This window comes from Hemiscyllium ocellatum, chromosome 16, assembly GCF_020745735.1.
Source record: "Hemiscyllium ocellatum isolate sHemOce1 chromosome 16, sHemOce1.pat.X.cur, whole genome shotgun sequence".
NCBI classification, from domain to species: domain Eukaryota; kingdom Metazoa; phylum Chordata; class Chondrichthyes; order Orectolobiformes; family Hemiscylliidae; genus Hemiscyllium; species Hemiscyllium ocellatum.
The window spans coordinates 13,363,669-13,381,518 of record NC_083416.1 but is presented as its reverse complement, the minus strand read 5'-3'; the positions used below and the strand labels follow the sequence as shown (position 1 = coordinate 13,381,518).

The following is a 17,850-nucleotide window of genomic DNA, read 5'->3' as shown; positions in this document are numbered from 1 at the left end:
ATTGAGCAAACAGAGGTAATAACTTGCTGTGCAGAACAGTGATTAAAGCTTGGTTTAAAACAATGGTACAGTGATGAAATAGTAAATTGCACATCCTCACAGTGGGCACATCCTCCAGATTCATCAAGAGTGATCATGTAAATTATGACTGAAAACTAACTTTATACTGTGACTCAAGCTTTAAAGATGCCAAGCATGCATTCTTTACAGCACCTTTAAAGGATGCATTGATATTTAGACTTTACAGCATCTTTAAAGGATACATTGATATTTAGACTTTGCAATGAAATAGAATTCTGCAGCACCTACCTGGGAGTTAATTTTGCATCCTCTAGTAACTTTTTGAAGTCTTCTTTTGACTGTTGCAATTTGTTTTTCTTCTCTTTACGCTCCTCTTCAGCTCTAGTTTTAACATACTGGTCAAAGACCTGTTGGATTATAGGTGAACGCAAAATTTAAAAAATAAAGAAAGCGGAGGCTTAGTTCCCTATCACAGACAAGGCTGATGCTTTTACCAAGACTTGTAAGAACTCAGAACTGAGGCTAGCCTGAACAGACAATTCCTTCCAGTTGATATGAAAAAGATTAGGAGCGCGTACCTTCAGAATAAGTCAATTTTGTATACTAATAGTGAGGTTTTTCAAGGACACTTACACAGCACAAAATACATAGGGACTCCAAAAGATGACCTTCCTACAAACACTACTAATTTTGAAAAGTCATGTCAGCTCTTGAATTTGATAGATGAAGCACAAATTTCAAGAGCTAGGAATTCATGTTAAAGCTGTATACACTACTAGTTAAGCGACGGATGGAGCACTGCAGAATAGTATTGTTCTAGTCACTGCACTATAGGACGAATGAGACTGCACTGAAGAATTTACAGAGGAGATTTACAACAGTGTTATTTGGACTGGAGAATTTTAGCTACAAGGAACAAGTGAAGAGGCTTAGGCTATTTGGAAAAGAGAGGTAAGGGGACACTTGTTGAAAAGTATGAAAATATGAGGGAGCTGTAACAGAATAAATAGGAAGATGCATTCCCTTTGATTCAGGAATCTGCAATGAGAGGGCATAGTTTTAGGGAAGAGTAAGAGGGTTAGATGAAATTTGAGGGAAAATATTTTCATCTCGAGGATGGTGGGATCAGGAATTCTCAGCCTGAAGGACTGATATAGGTAAAAACTCTCAAAACAAAAAATGTGTTTGGATATCCACATAAAATGCTGTAACCCATTAGGCTGTGGACTAAGAGTTGGTAAGTGGGATTAGACTGAACATGGGTCAAATGGCCTACATTTGGCTGTACATTTCTATGATTGTAGGACTTGAAGTAGCAGAATCCCATCCTGCAGATCTAGATTTATTAAATAACTGTCCTAATCAAAAGTAATAGGTGCTCGTAATGCTCACTGTGGGGTTTTGCAGTGTGTTAATGAACCAAACCTGAACAAACTTTCCAAGTGTACTCAAGGCAATTCACAGTACAGGAACCAACTCACATCCTGAATTACACCATCACATTCCAATCTATCCTGTTTCTACCAGTCTATCTCAATGCCATCCATTATGCATTTTCCCAAAATTCTGTGGACATCATGTGCAATGAATCCAAATAACTGATGCCTGATGATACATAGCAGCTCATGTTGCAATTTGAAACTGCCAACAGAGTGTGAGAGATTGGATGGCTTGAGTGAATATTTAAAGCATTATTTTCAAGTTAAGCTGTCAATCCATGAACACAGACTCTCATGTCAGCTGCAGACTGCCATGCAATACTTGGGACAGACAGGAAGTGAGTACAGAAAGGACAATGGAGTGTGCTGTTCCAAGTCCGCTATTAATAAATATGTATTTATATTTGTATATGTTTTACTGCAGCTGGATCAAACTTCACTACTGAATTTGTAAATGCCAACCTATGCTAACAATTAGAACCAAGATCAGAACTGACATGAATCTGAATCAGAAGTGAATGCACCACTACCAAGTGTACGAATAACCCAGGAGAGGTGGGAAAGTAAGCATTGAGGATGACACTAAAAATCCACACACAGGTTGCAAAAACTCAGTGGATGGAACATGATGTGCAAAAATGTGAGATGATGCACATTTTATACACAGGATGAATACAGGAGCTGAATATTATTCAAATGCAGAGAAACCGCAGAAAATTGCAGAAGGGGATTTGAGGGTCTTTGTGCATTCAGGTTCAGCATCCAAATGGACTGCATGTCTTTATTTCAAATATATTGGACAATAAAAGGAAGGAAATCTAGCTTTTATTTAACGGCATGAGTCAGACCACACCCGAATAGCTCTGGTCCCCATTATCCAATCAAAGATATATTGTAATGGAGGCAATCCAGGAAAGGTTCACTAGCTAGATCAGAGGAATTAAATGAGGAGAGGTTGAATAGGTTGGGATAAAAACAAGTACTGGAGAAACTTAAGCCTCCTTTAAGTTGCTTGTGTAAAATAAATTAAAGGGGCTACACACTTAAACATTAGATATTTCACCAAAACTATGCGGTACACCGCTTGGTGCCTTTGGCATCTACACATAACAGATGCGCAGCGACATCACAATATAACGGGGCAACCTTCCTGGTTGTCTATAGGTTGCCTCAGGCAAGTTGTTAGTGAGCGGCCAGTATTTATGGAACTGAACCATAGTAAGACTGAACCTTCAATGAAATACAAGGAGGAGGAGGAGGAGGAACTGAACAGCACGGTTACAAAAATTACCCAAGTGGCCAAATAAATTTTGACATCATCTTTTGAATTGAGATGGGTTTCATGAAGAAATAGCAAGTCATTATCCTGCTTAGCATTGTTTCACTTTAAAATCAATAAATTAATAGGGCCTTTAATCTCCAAGGTTGTGACATTTCCAAGACTCAGCCACAGAGCCTAGACATGATCAACACCCTTTCAGCCAGGGGGAGGGAGAAGGCGGCCAAGAACCTCCAACAGCCAAGGGGAGCAGCTCCACCATATTCAAGGAGGGTCAGAAGGCAGTTTTGGGCAGCAAGAGCAGGGCCATGATCTCTCAAACATATACCATCAGGCGTGGTTACAATGTGTTAGGATCAGCGATGGATCAAACTGGCAGTCTGGAGCTTGATTAAAAAAAAAAATTCCTGGTGCAGATGTTGAGTCTGTCAGGCTTCACCATGTGGGTCAGGGAGGGAGTACAGGTTGCAAATCTGAGGATTACTGAAGGGAAAAAGCTGTAGGTTCGATGGACAGGTAAGGGATGAGGTTGCAGTTCAGAGGATCAGTGAAGAAGCCACAAGTCAGATGGTCAGTGAAGGGTACAGGTCACAGTCATATCATGGAGGGTAAGAGTATGCAGTTGTCAGGAGGATCAGTGGGAAGTACTGTAAATACAAAGTTTTTGTATCTTACAAGTTCTCATTTACTATTGTAAGAACTTAGTAAAGTAGATCAACTACCAGGATATGATCTTTTAATGATTTTTTTCTGTTAAGAAAGGCTACACAGAGTACATTATCATCTAAGATTTATTCTCGTGGGAACACGTTTTACTTTACGTTGTAAGATTCAGGAACACAACTACAACTTTAAATGGGAACTCACTGTAATTCCCTCCCATCTCTCTCAGTGCAGTCGATTGTCCTACTGTTACCTGCTTTCTTTCCTTTGGATTCAGGAGGAGATATCTTGGATCAAAAACAATCTTGTGAAGTTCCTTCTCCCATGTAGAGAATGCTGAGACCTAAATGAATGAATAGAAAACAAAACAAAACAAAAAGCAACTGAGATCAATTTATCCAAAAGGCGCTGCGATGTGCAGAAAGGAAATTCTTTGGACACGAAAACAGAAATACAAATACCAATATCAATTTTAGCCCCGTTGCACTTCCACCAGCCCCCCAAAAAAATCAACTAACACATTAAACTGCCCAAACCAAACTCACCCAATTACCCACATTTATAAAATGATGGAATCTTCAGATGAAATCAATCATCATACTCCAAGCTTAATACTTGTCTTGCTGTAGTGTGGCTGACTGATCTAAGGTGCTGGGCTCAAATTCCAGTCTCTGGGGAGACATAGGTTCAAAACCCACCACCGCTAGCTTTGATTTGAAATGAATTAAATGAATTGTTTAAAAAATTCACACATAGATAATGAGCTCTCGTGACACTGTTCCAATCTCTAAACCAGGAGGCCTGGGTTCAACTCCCACCTACTCCAGAGGAGTGTAATAACATCTTTGAACAAGTTGATTAGAAAAATAGGTTTAATTCTGACCTCAGTTGATTTTAGTGAGAATGGCAACCAAAACCAAAACCTAAGGTAAAAAATAAAAGAAAAGCAATGACAGCATAGTGGCACAATAGTTAGCACTACTGCCTAAAAGCACAAGCACCTCAAACACTGGGATTCAGTCAAAATAGACTGCCAACTCTCACAGTTCAGTTTTAATGGCTTGCCAGAGGATAGCTGATGCCTGTGAGACTGTACCTTGACGAATAGTTAAAATCTTCAGGAAAGGAAAGGAAGACTGGAATGATCAAACCTAACTCAAACATAGTCAAAATTTCACCTTAAATGACTAAGCTCCCATCTCTATTAGAAAAGACGAGCAACAGTGGGATGCTGACAATTTTGTCACTAATTGGCCTTGAATTCCACTGAACAATTATGCTATCAGTCAACTAGTTTCTCATTAAAAAATCTACCACCGGGTGACATTTAAAATGACCACAGCAGGAGCTCCCATGGAAGCAAAGCCTTGAAGTTTAATCTTTTGATTGCAAGTTCTGTAAGGTCTCTTTATACCGTGGTGCATAAATTAAGTGAGATCTGTTGGACAAGGAAGTACCTGAAGATCATGTTACACAATGAAACCTAGTAAGTGCAAGACATAGGGAAAGATGCTGAGAGAGTAAGAGTTAACAGATAACATACAAGAGCTTGCTATGAAATGTATAACTCTGGAAACAGGGGACAAGATTAATCTATCTTACATTAGGATATCATCATACATTAAGAAAAAATATGTTTTCTTTTTAAAAAACAAGTAGTGCTTCTTTACTAGTTAAATCAGCATATTATCCTTATAAAGCTAAAAAGGAGGTTTGCACCACTCCCTCCCTCCCCTCTCTGATGGCCTGACATCCCTCTAAATAAGAGTCCAAGCTTTAGTGGACATGGATCTCATAAGTACACAACATTTGGGGTTATACACAAAGTTTAATGCATTTAAAGTTGTAACTTAATGTGTCTGCAAAAATAACAGCATTTAAACAAAACGCCAAACCAAACATAGCTGCCTAAGATTCAAGAGCTGTCACACCAGAGTTCAGGACTGCACTTGGTCTTCAAGTCACAGGTTGGAGACTACTACACGACATTCCAGGTTTACAGTCACTGAATAAAAGGTAAGTCATTCAGGACTGAGATAAGGCAGTGTGAAATTTTTGGAATTCTCAACTACCGAGCACTATGTAACTTCAGTCACCAACTTTAAATGAGAGATTGATACATTTCTACTTACTAATGACATCAATGTATATGGAGGTAGCACAGGAATATGGCATTGAGGTAGATGATCAGCCATGATCTACAATGGCAGGGAAGTCCAAACAGGTTGAATGGCCTATTCCTGATCTTACGTTTATCCTTTGGTGTCTATTCACTTTGAATTGAGTGAATATTTGGAGTGTGAAGATTGACTTCCCTTGGTTAGGGAATGAAAAACAGCTGTCACAAGTCCTCTCCTCATCATGATGCCCATTTTCAAGCCCCTGTGCTAGGTTGAGAGAGATTAGACTTAACGATGATGCTTGAAATAGCATGTTGACACAGACTGTGTCAGCTCAGGTCACAATAACTTGAGTTTATGTTTGGAACTTGGCCTTAGCACAAATTTAAGTCATTGAGGCAGGAAGGGAGAAAGAGAGATTGGTATGAAAACATAAATTACCTACCTGACAAGATGGTCATTTTTATTCAAATGACAACACCCTCCACTATGAAAGACACAGCTTATCTGACTACGGAAACCACATATTGAGCATTGCCATGAAAGTGTCATCATGACATATCAATTAGGTGGTGAAACATGCAGTCTTCCACTTTCACTTGTATATGGTTCTAAGAATTGTGTCACATTACCCATATATCTTGGCATGAAGCTAAGCTTGAAGTTATTCAAGCAACACAAACTTCTCCAAAGCTATCAGGCCTGCAAAATCTGTGGGATTGGATGGGTTGGATCATTGTGAGAGTACAAAAAGGAAGCATAAGGTGTTGCTGAACAAAAGAGACCTTGAAGAGAAAGGTTCACAGCTCTTTGGAAGTACAGTTGCAGGTAGATAGGATAGTGAAGGTGGAGTTTGGTACGCTTTCCTTTATGGGTCAATAGTATTGAGTATAGAAATTGGGAGGTCACTTTGTAGCTGCACAGGACATTGGTTAGGCCACTTTTGGAATATTGCATGCAATTCTGGTCTCCTTCCTATCGGAAGGATGTTTGAAACCTGAAGGAGTTCAGAAAAGATTTACCAGGATGCTGCCAGGGTTGGAGGATTTGATCTACAGGGAGAGGTTGAATAGGCGGAGGCTGTTTTCCCTAGAGTGTCAAAAGCTGAGGGATGACCTTAGAGAGGTTTACAACATCATGAGGAGCATGGATAGGTTAAATGGACAAAGTATTTCCCTGATGTGGTGATGTCCAGAACTAGAAGGCGTAAGATGAGAGGGGAAAGATATAAAAGGGACCAAAGGGGCAACTTTTTCAAGCAGAGAGTAGTACATGCATGGAATGAGCTGCCAGAGGAAGTGGAGGATGCTGGTACAATTACAGCATTTAAAAGGCATCTGGATGGGTATATGAATAGGAAGGGTTTGGAGGGATATGGGCCGGGTGCTGGGAAGTGGGACTAGGTCAGGTTGGGAAATCTAGTCGGCATGGACGAGTTGGACCAAAGGGTCTGTTTCCGTGCTGTACATCTCTATGACTCTATGAATCATAGCAAATTTAACAATTGTTATTTCTACACTATCTTAAAATACAAAAATGTCTCAAGGTGCTTCACAGAGGAATCAAGATAAGGACTCAAGAATTTTGAGCAAATTGGAGAAAACAATCAAATCATACAAAAGCAGAATTGGCCACCCTGATTGAGCCAAGCTGAAAGAATCATAAAATCAGACCAAACTACCAAAAGCTTCAGTGAAATGCAATATCAAAAAATGGAAAGATTCTTCCATCTTACGTGTTAACAAAGTGGACCTAACTAACCTGCACCACAGCAGCTATGGAACAGTCCATTTCGCACAAAAACCATCACAACCCCCAGTAGGATTCAGGTCATGCCTAGCGATTTATTTGGCTAGTACTGCCAGAGAAAGTGGTTGAGTCAGGTATGGTAGCAAAATTTTTTAAATGTTTGGATAAGTACATGGATGGGAAGGATAGAGAGGGATATGGACCAAATGAGAGCAATTTGAACAAGCTGAGTGGGCACCATGGACCAATTTGGGCCCAATGGCTTGTTTCCATGCTGTATTACTCTATGACTCTATAACTGAAGAGTTAAAAAGAATGTAATTTATTTGCAGAAGGAATCAATTCAATCATATAGCCTTGAATCTTACTTTGGTTGACAAGATGTGAATTAGTGTTCAGGCCCAAGTAAGACAATATCTAAACTGCCTGCATGAAATAAGATACTGAGTCATCCCTCACAATCCAGCACGATAGACGAACATGAAAGATTCAAACAGCCAAATTATGTATTTAAACAGTCAGGTTTAAAACATGATTCAACAGATGCAGGCAATTGTTCCAAGATGTGGACTCGTACATCAGACAGAACCCAATAATAAGATAAAATTGTGTTCTGCTTCAGTGCTGAGAGGTCTCTGCCTAATTATGGTTGACCCAAGCTGACAAGAACCACAGCCAAACATCTCTCTCAAGATACTGTGAAGTATGGTTGGTGAAAGAGGCAAGAAGTAAGAGCTCTGTGCCTTGGTTCATACATTTTAGAGTCATAGAGATGTACAGCGCAGAAACAGACCCTTCGGTCCAACTCATCCATGCCGACCAGATATCCTAACCCAATCTAGTCCCACCTGCCAGCACCTGCCCATATCCCTTCAAACCTTTCCTATTCATACACCCATCCAGATTACTTTTAAATGTTGCAATTGTACTAGCCTCCACACTTCCTCCGGCAGCTCATTCCATACACGTACCTATCATCAACTCTTCATTATCACTGGATGAATAATCTGTAACTTCTTACCTAACCGGATTGTGGGAGCACTTTCACCACACGAACTGCAGCAATGCAAGCATGTCAAACATCGCCTTCTCCACAGGTAACAGGGTTTTGGCATTAATCACTGGTATATTTCTCTTGGTTTGACATAAAGATATTTTATACAGTAAATTGACAGTCTCAGTAGCCATGAAGCAGACAGTAACCATGAAGCAGACAGTAACATACGCCAGTGAATTGAATTCTAACAGCAGTTTTGCCCTCTCAGGAGAGACTGAGGAGAGTGAAGCTGTCTTTTCTAAAGTATCTAAACATAAAACGCTTGTAAGGAACAAAATTCTTAAAGAGCTCAATAGGATAGATACAGGAAGGATGTGCCCTCTGGCAGGTGTGTCTGGAATGAAATAAACACTCATGGTAATATCCTTATCCAGCGTCCCCTTCAGCTGCATCAATGTCAGGTATTTCTGTGCTCATCTAATTTCACTCTCTTGAGCGTTCCCATTTTTAACTGCTGTAATGTTGGGGGGCATGCAAATTCATGAGATTTGGAATTGCATTCCCAAACCTGCTGTACCTCACTGAGACACTTCTTCAATCTGATCTCTTTACCAAGCTTTCCTTCACCTGCTCTGATTTTTCCTTACTTGGCTTAGAATTAAGTGACCACAGAATTGGTACAACGTAAAAGGAAGCCATTTGGCTTATCAGCTCCCCAAAGGATTATCTTCACGAATGCCATTCTTCTATCTTTTCCTGATAATTTTCCCCATTCTTCCTCTTCCAATCATTGTTCGATTATGTTCTCTTTGTACTTGGCTCCACCACAGTTGTTGGCAGAGGACAGTATTTTCCAATGAGTCCAACAGCAGCTGGCATTAATACAATTAATGCTGACACGATCTGTCTGAAATGAGATGTCTACTTCCCTCCTTTCGGGCTTTTGCCCGAAACGTTGATTTTCCTGCTCCTTGGACGCTGCCTGAACTGCTGTGCTTTTCCAACACCACTCTAACCTAGAATCTGGTTTCCAGCATCTGCAGTCCTTGTTTTTACCTACTTCCCTCCAAGCCAGATTCCCTCCGTACAATCAATGCAAACACTATACCTCTTAACCACTCCCTAGTTGTCTTAATTTGACAAACAAAAATGTGATAGAGATAGGAACAAACTTAACAAATTGAAAATATTGCTAAGTTCACTTGAATTAATCTGAACTTTCATGACAATTTTACAATAGGAAACGAGGTTTCCACAAGATTTCACCAACTGACAAGTGCTCAAATCAAACACTGACAGAGAACAAGAACTGTCTGGATTTCACTATTAAGTGAGTAAGAACGTTGATGAATTGACAATGGACAAGAGTCCAATCAATGACCACAGCAATAAAAGGGAAACTGGGGCCCTCTTGTGGGCACAGAGGTAAAGTCCCTGTTTCTGAGACAGGAGGTCTAGGTTCAAGTTGCACCAACTCCAGAGGTGTGTAATAACATTGCTGAACAGGCTGATTAGAAAAATAGGTTAAATTAAAAAAAAGGGGTACTGTGATCACTATAGGTGATCAAGGCCCTATCTTCCAAATCTTGTACAAATAAAGTAAAATCCACATCAGTCCTTACCCCCCTCTCAAGTAGCATATCTCGGAACTGTTTCATGCGAGATTCCAGTGGGACAATGGCCCTCTCCCGAGCTGCTTTGATCTCAGCTTCCATAGCTGCCTCCTTCTCGGACTCTGGATCTTTGAGATCATCTTTCCTGCAAAATATTTCAAAAAAATTACAACTTCACAACTGAATAAAAAATTACTATCTGATACCATTTTGGTTTTTTAGTATTTGTTCACAGGACATGGACTTTGCTGGTGAGGTCTGCATTTGTTATTTATCTCAAACTGCCTTGAGATGATGGTTGTGAACAGCCTTCTTGGAATTGCCATTGTTCTTTACATGTAGGTAGACCCACACTGCTGTTAGGAAGGAAGTTGCAGGATTTTGGAGCAGTTACAAGGGAAGAATGGTGATAAAGTTCTAATTCTGGATGGTGCATTACATGGAGATGAGTGATAAAACAGGGCTAACCAACCTTTTTGCATGGGGGAGGATGAGGTAGGGAGGCACCTCTTTTCTCTCACTCACTGGTGCACAAGTTTAACAAAGATACAGATTTGGCACAACAGTGCACATGAATTGCAAAATAAATCCTGAAAAAATGAGAAGTTTTAATTAAAAAAAATTTAAATAAATTCATGACTCATAAAAGTGACCACTGCAAAGTGCTAAACAACATCTCAGGTGATATCTGTTCTGAGCTGGCCTCAATGAATTTTGTGTGGAAGTGGCTTTTCAGCTCACATTTTACGTGCGTTCTAGTCTGCATCATATGTAGGTGGACGGTATGGGGAGTATAAGTGGGAAAGGAGAGGAGGGAGGTGGAAAGTCCACCTCTCCCTCCCTCCTGCTCGCACTTAATGTGTCCAAGGCTCTCCATTTACATCTCTCTGCCAAGTGCAAGTCTCTCTCTCTCTCTCTCTCTCTCCATCTGTCGACCCATGAGCATCTCGCTGTGTATCCTACAAACAAATATTTGTGCGCGTCTCTGGTCTTCCCTCCCACTCATGAATGAACCTGTCTGTCTATCCCTCCCATTTGTGTACTAATGTTTCTCCACATCTATCCATCCTCATTTGTTCAATGACATGCATTTGTCTGTCGTCTCTCCCTCTTCCAATCTGTCCACTGCTCTCCTGAACGCAACTGCACCCTTCCCTTCCATTTGTCCTCACCTGATAATCCTCTCTCCTGGTTGCCTTTCCATGCATGCCATTTCCCTCATTCCAGCTGGATAGGAACTCTGAGGGACTAGCCTATTAATGAAATATAGGAACGCATAGGGCCGCAGAAAGCTGCTGCAGGTTGCCAACTGTGCCCATGTCAGAAATATCCATGTGGATAAGTCACCGATAGTCACACAAGGGACTGTACCTAAGCTGAAGTTAATGCTTTGGAGAAGGAAAGGGAGAAGATTGGAGTTTGACTATTTAAAATTACATACGCATATATAGAAAAATGAATGCTTTTAATACATTGCATTCAACCAGATGAAAAAAATCAAACAATGCAGACAGTATTTTGAAGGCTTACTGTTCATGGCAGAATTATCAGGCTTTACAATACTCACTTTCGCTTCTTTGCTTTAATTGGTTCATCATCATATTCATCTTCGAGGGGCTCAGTCTCCTCTTTAACTAGATAAAAGAAAAATATTTTAACTTCCTTGCCCCACTGGCAAAATTTAGCTTGTTCAAAAGAATAATTTTTGTTAAAAAATTTAGTTCTTTGTTAAAATAATTCACGTTGAACTTTATGTAAACCCATACTTTTACTAAGTACCATTGCGAAGGGAAACATACGCCTTAATTTAAATTAACGCGTTTGTACCTTCATTTCAATTTGTGTCACCAGAAGAAAACCAATGAGGGTCATAAAAACCTCAACTTTCTACTGTTGTAAAGACACTATTTTACATACTATGTCCACTAATCAATTAAAATTAAAACTCTGGGCCACCTAGGTCCTGCATTCCACAGAATGGTCAACCAGCATCAATTAACACCACAAAAGGCAGTGACCAAGCATGAGCTTGAATCCCATCACGGGCAGATGGTAAAATTTGAAATCAATTAAACAAGGAATTAATAGCTCGCTGAATTGCATTCATGTACAGGGGAACCTCTATTATCCGAACGTGATGGGCGGGCACTATTTCGTTTGGATAATCGATTATTCGGTTAACCAATTAAATGTCTTTCCTCGGGGGCTTGGAGTTTTTAAAGTCTGCTCCCCGTTCAGGAGACTGTAGCAGCACACACCGCGCGAAACATTGCACCCAACACAGACCCAGTCCCCAAAACCACCACCGCCCCATGGCCCTAACACTATTCCTCACTCCCAACACTGCCCCACACCATCCCCCCCTCCCCCACCCCACAACCCTGTCCAACACCACCCCCCCCACCTGCCCCCAACCTGGCAGACACCTGCCCCCTCACCTGGGCAGTCAGACTGGACACCAACAAGACTACTACTGCTGCTGCCTTTGTGGGGCAAGTCTACACACAAACACACACAGCCCAATACACAACTTTTGACTTCAACTTTTTGACAGGTTCCACCTTTGCCCTGTACAGGACAATGTTGGAGAAATTTTGTGGGGAAGGGGGAATTAGGGTACACCTCTCTGTAGATCTCCAGGGAAAGTGTGGGGAGAGAGAGAGGGTGGGAAGTCATCCACTTGGAGACGGTGCCTGTTTAATCTTTTGTAAACAAAAGATGCAATCACTGTTGGAAACACGTCTTTGATGTAATGTATCCATTGGGACCTGGAGATCTCCTTTGGATAATCCGATTTTATGATAATTGGTATTCGGATAATCCAGGTTCCTCTGTAACCACTATCAATTGTTGTAAAAACCCCATCTGGCTTACTAATAACCTTAAAGGAAGGAAAATCTATTGTCCTTACTTGATTTGGCCTACATGCAACCCTAGGCTCACAACAATGTGGTTGATTCTTTAACTGCTCCCTGAACAATTATGGATGAGCAATAAATGCTGCTCTTGCCAGCAACAATTGCATCCCATGAATCACAGAGTCCCCACAGTCTGGAAACAGACCCTTTGGCGCAAAAGGTCCACACCGAACCTCCAAAGAGTAACCCATTCCCCTATTACTCTACATTGGCCCCAGACTAATGCACCTAACCGACATATTCCTGAAAACTATGGGCAATTTAGCAAAGCCAATTCACCTGACCTGCACATCTTTGGATTGTGGAAGGAAACTGGAGCACCCAAAGGAAACCTATGCAGACATAGGGAAAATGTGCAAACTCCACACAGACAGTTATCCAAAGCGGGAATCAAACCTAGGTCCCTGGTGCTGTGAGGCAGCAGTGCTAACCACTGAGCCATCGTAGGCAATTATGTAAAGAACTCACAGAGAAGCTATGTTCTCTCAGTGACACACTTAAGTACATTGCAACAGTACAGAATAATTCAAACTGACAGTCCGAGCATCAGATACATATATTAGAAGCAATGTTACAGGAATGAATCAAGTCAGAATTTCTCACTAGGTTTTTTCTCATTCTCAGATTTTTTATGAGGCGGCTCCTGGATAATTTTGTCCACATCCGCTCTTCCAACCAACTCGTCTGGCCGATCCCACATTGACAAGCGGGTTGTTGGGTTATAATAAAACACCCGCTCATCACCAGTCCACACAACACACCTGCAATTCCAACGAAAAAAAACCTGTGACCAAATGATTAGTTAATAAATAGCAATCATGACTTTGGCCTGTCTTTTTGCACAACATGCGAGAGTGTTTCCAAAGTGACAAGCCTATGTTAAGAATCAACATCTATTGTATAAGATATCAAAAACTGATAACTGTAGAAAAGATAATGAGGTGATTTCTGAAAAGATGAGCAGGCAACAGCAAATAAAGATTTGGAAAGAAAGTATGGGATGAAGGAAAAAGTGAGGGAACAAAGGCGCTCATAAGTTTTAAGTGTGGGGTAACAAGCAGTTGGGAGTGGAAGACACATTTGAAATGAAGCTAGCTCAATTGAAATGATGGACAATGGAGGGAATCCCTAATTGGAATGACATCAGTAAGACAGACAGAAGGGGCATACAGATGTTGAAAAGTTGATATAGATAAATAACCTGAATATAGCATAACCACTCCAGAAGATGGGTTGTGAGATGGGAATAAGAGTCAAGGATTGCTGAAGGCACAATCCATATGAGGAGTGCAATAATTTTAAACCAGTTATCTGTCACATTTTGTACACTAAGCGTCCAAGCACTATTTACTGGCAGCATACATATGTGTTTCTATTCTTTCTTTGTGCTGACTTGCTCAGTGGTCAACATTTTGCTTTTGCTGGCCACTGTTATCTTCTACTAACAAAAGAACAATCCACCAGACCATGGCTTACTACCCAGAACAAACCTAACCTGATTAAGCTTCAAACAAAACTTGTCTATTAGTCTGTAGTGAATGGCGTATCATGTGAAATACAAGAAAAGTGTGTCCAAAAAAATGGAAGAACTGCGGATACTAGAAATCAGACACAAAATCAGAAATTGCTGGAAAAATTTAGCAAGTCCGGTAACATCTGCAGAGAGAAAATATAACTAAGGGTCCAGTGACCCTTGTTTCTGTTGAATTTTAACAGCAATTTCAGTTTTTTTTTCAAAAGTCTATCCAAATTTGAAGGAGTATTCCTGTATTCAGATTATAGGTGATCAAAAGCAAAGGGGACTAAAAATAGCAATATCTCTGGTTAGATACTTCTGATGCCCTCAACTGACAAAAAAAACAAACTGTTCAAAAAAAAATTGTTTCCATAGGACACAGCATTTCAATGGTGACACTTAATTTGGCATCAGTGTATTGATGACATTTATTATAGAAAAGCAAATGTCAGCCTTTCTTACAACTCACTGATTCAGTGCACCCTGCTGCTCTTCAGTGGATGATGAATGTGGTTTTAGTGCACCGAGTGCTTATGGTTGCTACAAAGCATATTAGAAATTAAACGATGCTAGCTCAGGACCAGATCATAATTTAAAAACATGAAACTTAAGGCCCTGAGACAAAGAGTGAACAAATATCTAGACAGACCAGCCTTAGTTCATAAAAACAAAGATTTTCTTTTCACAAAATCAGATTGCTCAAAACCAAAGTAGAATGGTAGGGCAGATAAAGTTGTATTTTGCTTGTGTTCCTTTTCCTCTGCCACAACACTGAGGACTCCCACCCCCCCACCCCTCCCAACCAAGGAAAAACCTCAACAGTTTCCCCCCCACCACCCCACCCAAGCAAATACCTCAACATGAACTGAGTCTGTTGCAACTCACAAGTACCTTTATCAGTCTGATTTAAAATAAAACATTGTCTCAACCTAAATAAGACTGCCTGCCTGTCCACCCACTCAATTCAAAAATGGCAAAGGCAAACAAATTAATATACTCCAAAATAAAGACTTAGTTTCAAACATGCGGGAACAAAATGTAGAATAGAAATTATGTGCTTACATTGGAGAATTATAGGTTTTTTTGGGCAAGGTAATGCAAGAATACCCTGCACTCAGCTTTCTTGTAAAATGAAAACCAACAGTCCATGGATTTTTAACACAAAACCAAGTGCAAACGACTCTTTCTACCTCAAGAAGCTAATATGACATTCAGCCCAGATTAAAAAGTTTGCAAGTTTACTCAGTCACCCACATGTTGTAACATGACTATTTTAAGCAACATAGACAAAATACAACATAGACAAATATTAATCTTCATTTACTTTTGAAGATTCTTTTAAATTCTATACAGCTATAAGAACATAAATATCCAACAATGACCAAGCACCAACTTAGTGAGCAGAGCTGCGTACGTACCATGGTGTACCTGGGACAGGAGTGGTAGCCACAGGTTTGGCTTTTTGTGCAGCCTTTTCTTCTTCAGTCAACACCTCCTCTTTTGGTTCCTAAAGGTGATGGGGCAAATAGATAGTTGTATTATAAATGGTTATTAAGCTTCAGAACAGAAATTTCCAAGCTAGTTACCTTTGTGAGCCATATTACTGACACAATACTGAATGCGACCAAATATGTGACTGCAGTGTGAAATGCAGTACGGATTCGGAGTTGGAACTATTCAAGGTGCTCAAAGCAAGAGTACAGCATTACATCACCCATGTTTTTAAAAAGTCCAATACACCTCTACGACTGCATGTTAGCATCAACACACTGAACAGGCTGATGACACTGAAGAAGTATTTATTCTCAAAGCAGTCTGGAATGGAAACATAATAGAAGGGTGCTCATTATTAACAATACTGAAGTTTTGTTTTTATTTTGAAAGAGAGATCATTTACTCTATGTGGGGTTTCAGGCAAATTGGCACGAATCCTAATTTTAATCTTTCAAGGTAGCAGGCTTTCTCTTACAGCAATACGAGGTAATTCAAATGGACTTGGGCAGTTAAGAGTCAATTGCATTGAAGTCACATATAGACTAGATCAGGCAATAACAGGTTTCTTTCTTTAAAGTACAGTAAGAAACTAATTGGGTATTTTAAAACAATAATCTAACACTTCCAGAGTCACTTTCTTTTATTTTTATGTAACTTGTTTATTTGCATTGTTTAAAAAAAAAGTTTAAATTCTCAAACTGCCATGATGGGATATGAACTCTTTTCTTAGGATTACTAGCCCAGATCTCTGGATTACTAATCCATAATTATAACACCTAATCTGTAATTTATTTTCATTCCAATGTCACAGTTTAAAAAAGAATTGGTTATGGAATCCAATAATTTCAAAGCATTATTCATTTGGCAGTCAAGTCATCGACAGCAGAGCATCTCCAGGTTTCAATGCTGGTCTGTTCTGAGCGAGCTGTTCTCAGACGGAGCTGATGTAGTCATTCTGTGATTGGCCTAAGCACTCAAGGTTGTGGAAAATTGGAGGGGGGGGGGGAAAGGAAAGATTTCTAACTTCTCCATTCCATCCCATGAAATGGACTAAAGCTACTGTTTACACAGTATGTTCACAGACCTCTTTCTTCTCTTTTGGAGGTTCCTCTTTGGGCTCTTCCTCTTCCATCTCCATTGGTTCAGGTTCTGCTGGCTCTTTGCTCTGTTCTTTTGGCTTCTCAACTTCTTTATCTGCTGCACAAAAGAAAGTATTTATATTAGTTCCTTAACCACAAAACACTCAACAAAAAATCAATTTGCTTTGGTACCAAAAATTGAACGCAATAGTTTCAACATTTAAGATGGAAAAGAAAATGAAAGCTGAAAGTAAAAGAACATGCAAGTCTTTATTGAAAAAGTGCAAGCAGCGTAGCTGAATTCTGGCATCTGTTGTAGAAGGAGCTCTACATTGATCAAATGTACACCTAGCTACCTGCTCTCAGACAATAGCGCCAATGGCAAAGTAGGTAAAGATACTATATCATTCAGCAAATGTTACGCAGGCTAAAAGATCACAGGTTCAATACAGTCGATGCTGAACTGAGCCCAGCCTGGTGTTAAGAATCTCGAGGGGCACAGTGAACAAGCAGAAATTTTGTGGAAACCCAGTTGCTTTAACAGTAGCTTAGTAGCTTTCCTCAGTCTGTGGATGAGGGAATGAAAATCAGCATTAGTTTTCACTCCTTATTATCAAGAGACCCTAACTTGGGGGGGTGGGGAGGATGACCAGCTCTATAACGTTAATTAACTTGTGCTTTGCTCCCCATATAAGCTCATGGAACTATATCATGCCAATAAAAGATCATAGGAGTCAAACAGGTCACTTCTTCGGCTTGGACTCCTCCATTTCTATTGACTCAGGTTGTGCTGGCTATTATAACTCCAAACGTGAAAAGTAACATTTCTTCTTGCAGAGAGAAAACTTCCTTCAGGAGTTGTATTTGATCAGTTAGAAACATTGAGCTAATGACAAGTTCTCAATTGATAGAAGATTTGGTTCAACTGATATTAAAACATGCTTGGTTTGACATTAAATTAT

General features: G+C 40.1%; 1 protein-coding gene across 6 annotated transcripts in view; it reads right to left on the bottom strand.

Moving 5' to 3' along the window:
* Positions 1-17,850, bottom strand: part of LOC132823340 (transcription elongation regulator 1-like) — a 106,136-nt gene that overhangs the window by 16,155 nt on the left and 72,131 nt on the right. For 3 of the 6 annotated variants that reach the window (XM_060837044.1, XM_060837047.1, XM_060837049.1), the window contains 7 exons: positions 16,894-17,006; positions 15,734-15,822; positions 13,403-13,560; positions 11,449-11,515; positions 9,891-10,026; positions 3,656-3,745; positions 310-428 (listed from right to left, as the gene is read on the bottom strand). In XM_060837044.1, the coding sequence (XP_060693027.1) occupies positions 310-428; positions 3,656-3,745; positions 9,891-10,026; positions 11,449-11,515; positions 13,403-13,560; positions 15,734-15,822; positions 16,894-17,006 (772 nt within the window). The remainder of the gene's footprint in view (positions 1-309; positions 429-3,655; positions 3,746-9,890; positions 10,027-11,448; positions 11,516-13,402; positions 13,561-15,733; positions 15,823-16,893; positions 17,007-17,850) is intronic. The other 3 variants (XM_060837045.1, XM_060837048.1, XM_060837050.1) reach the window with 1 other exon arrangement.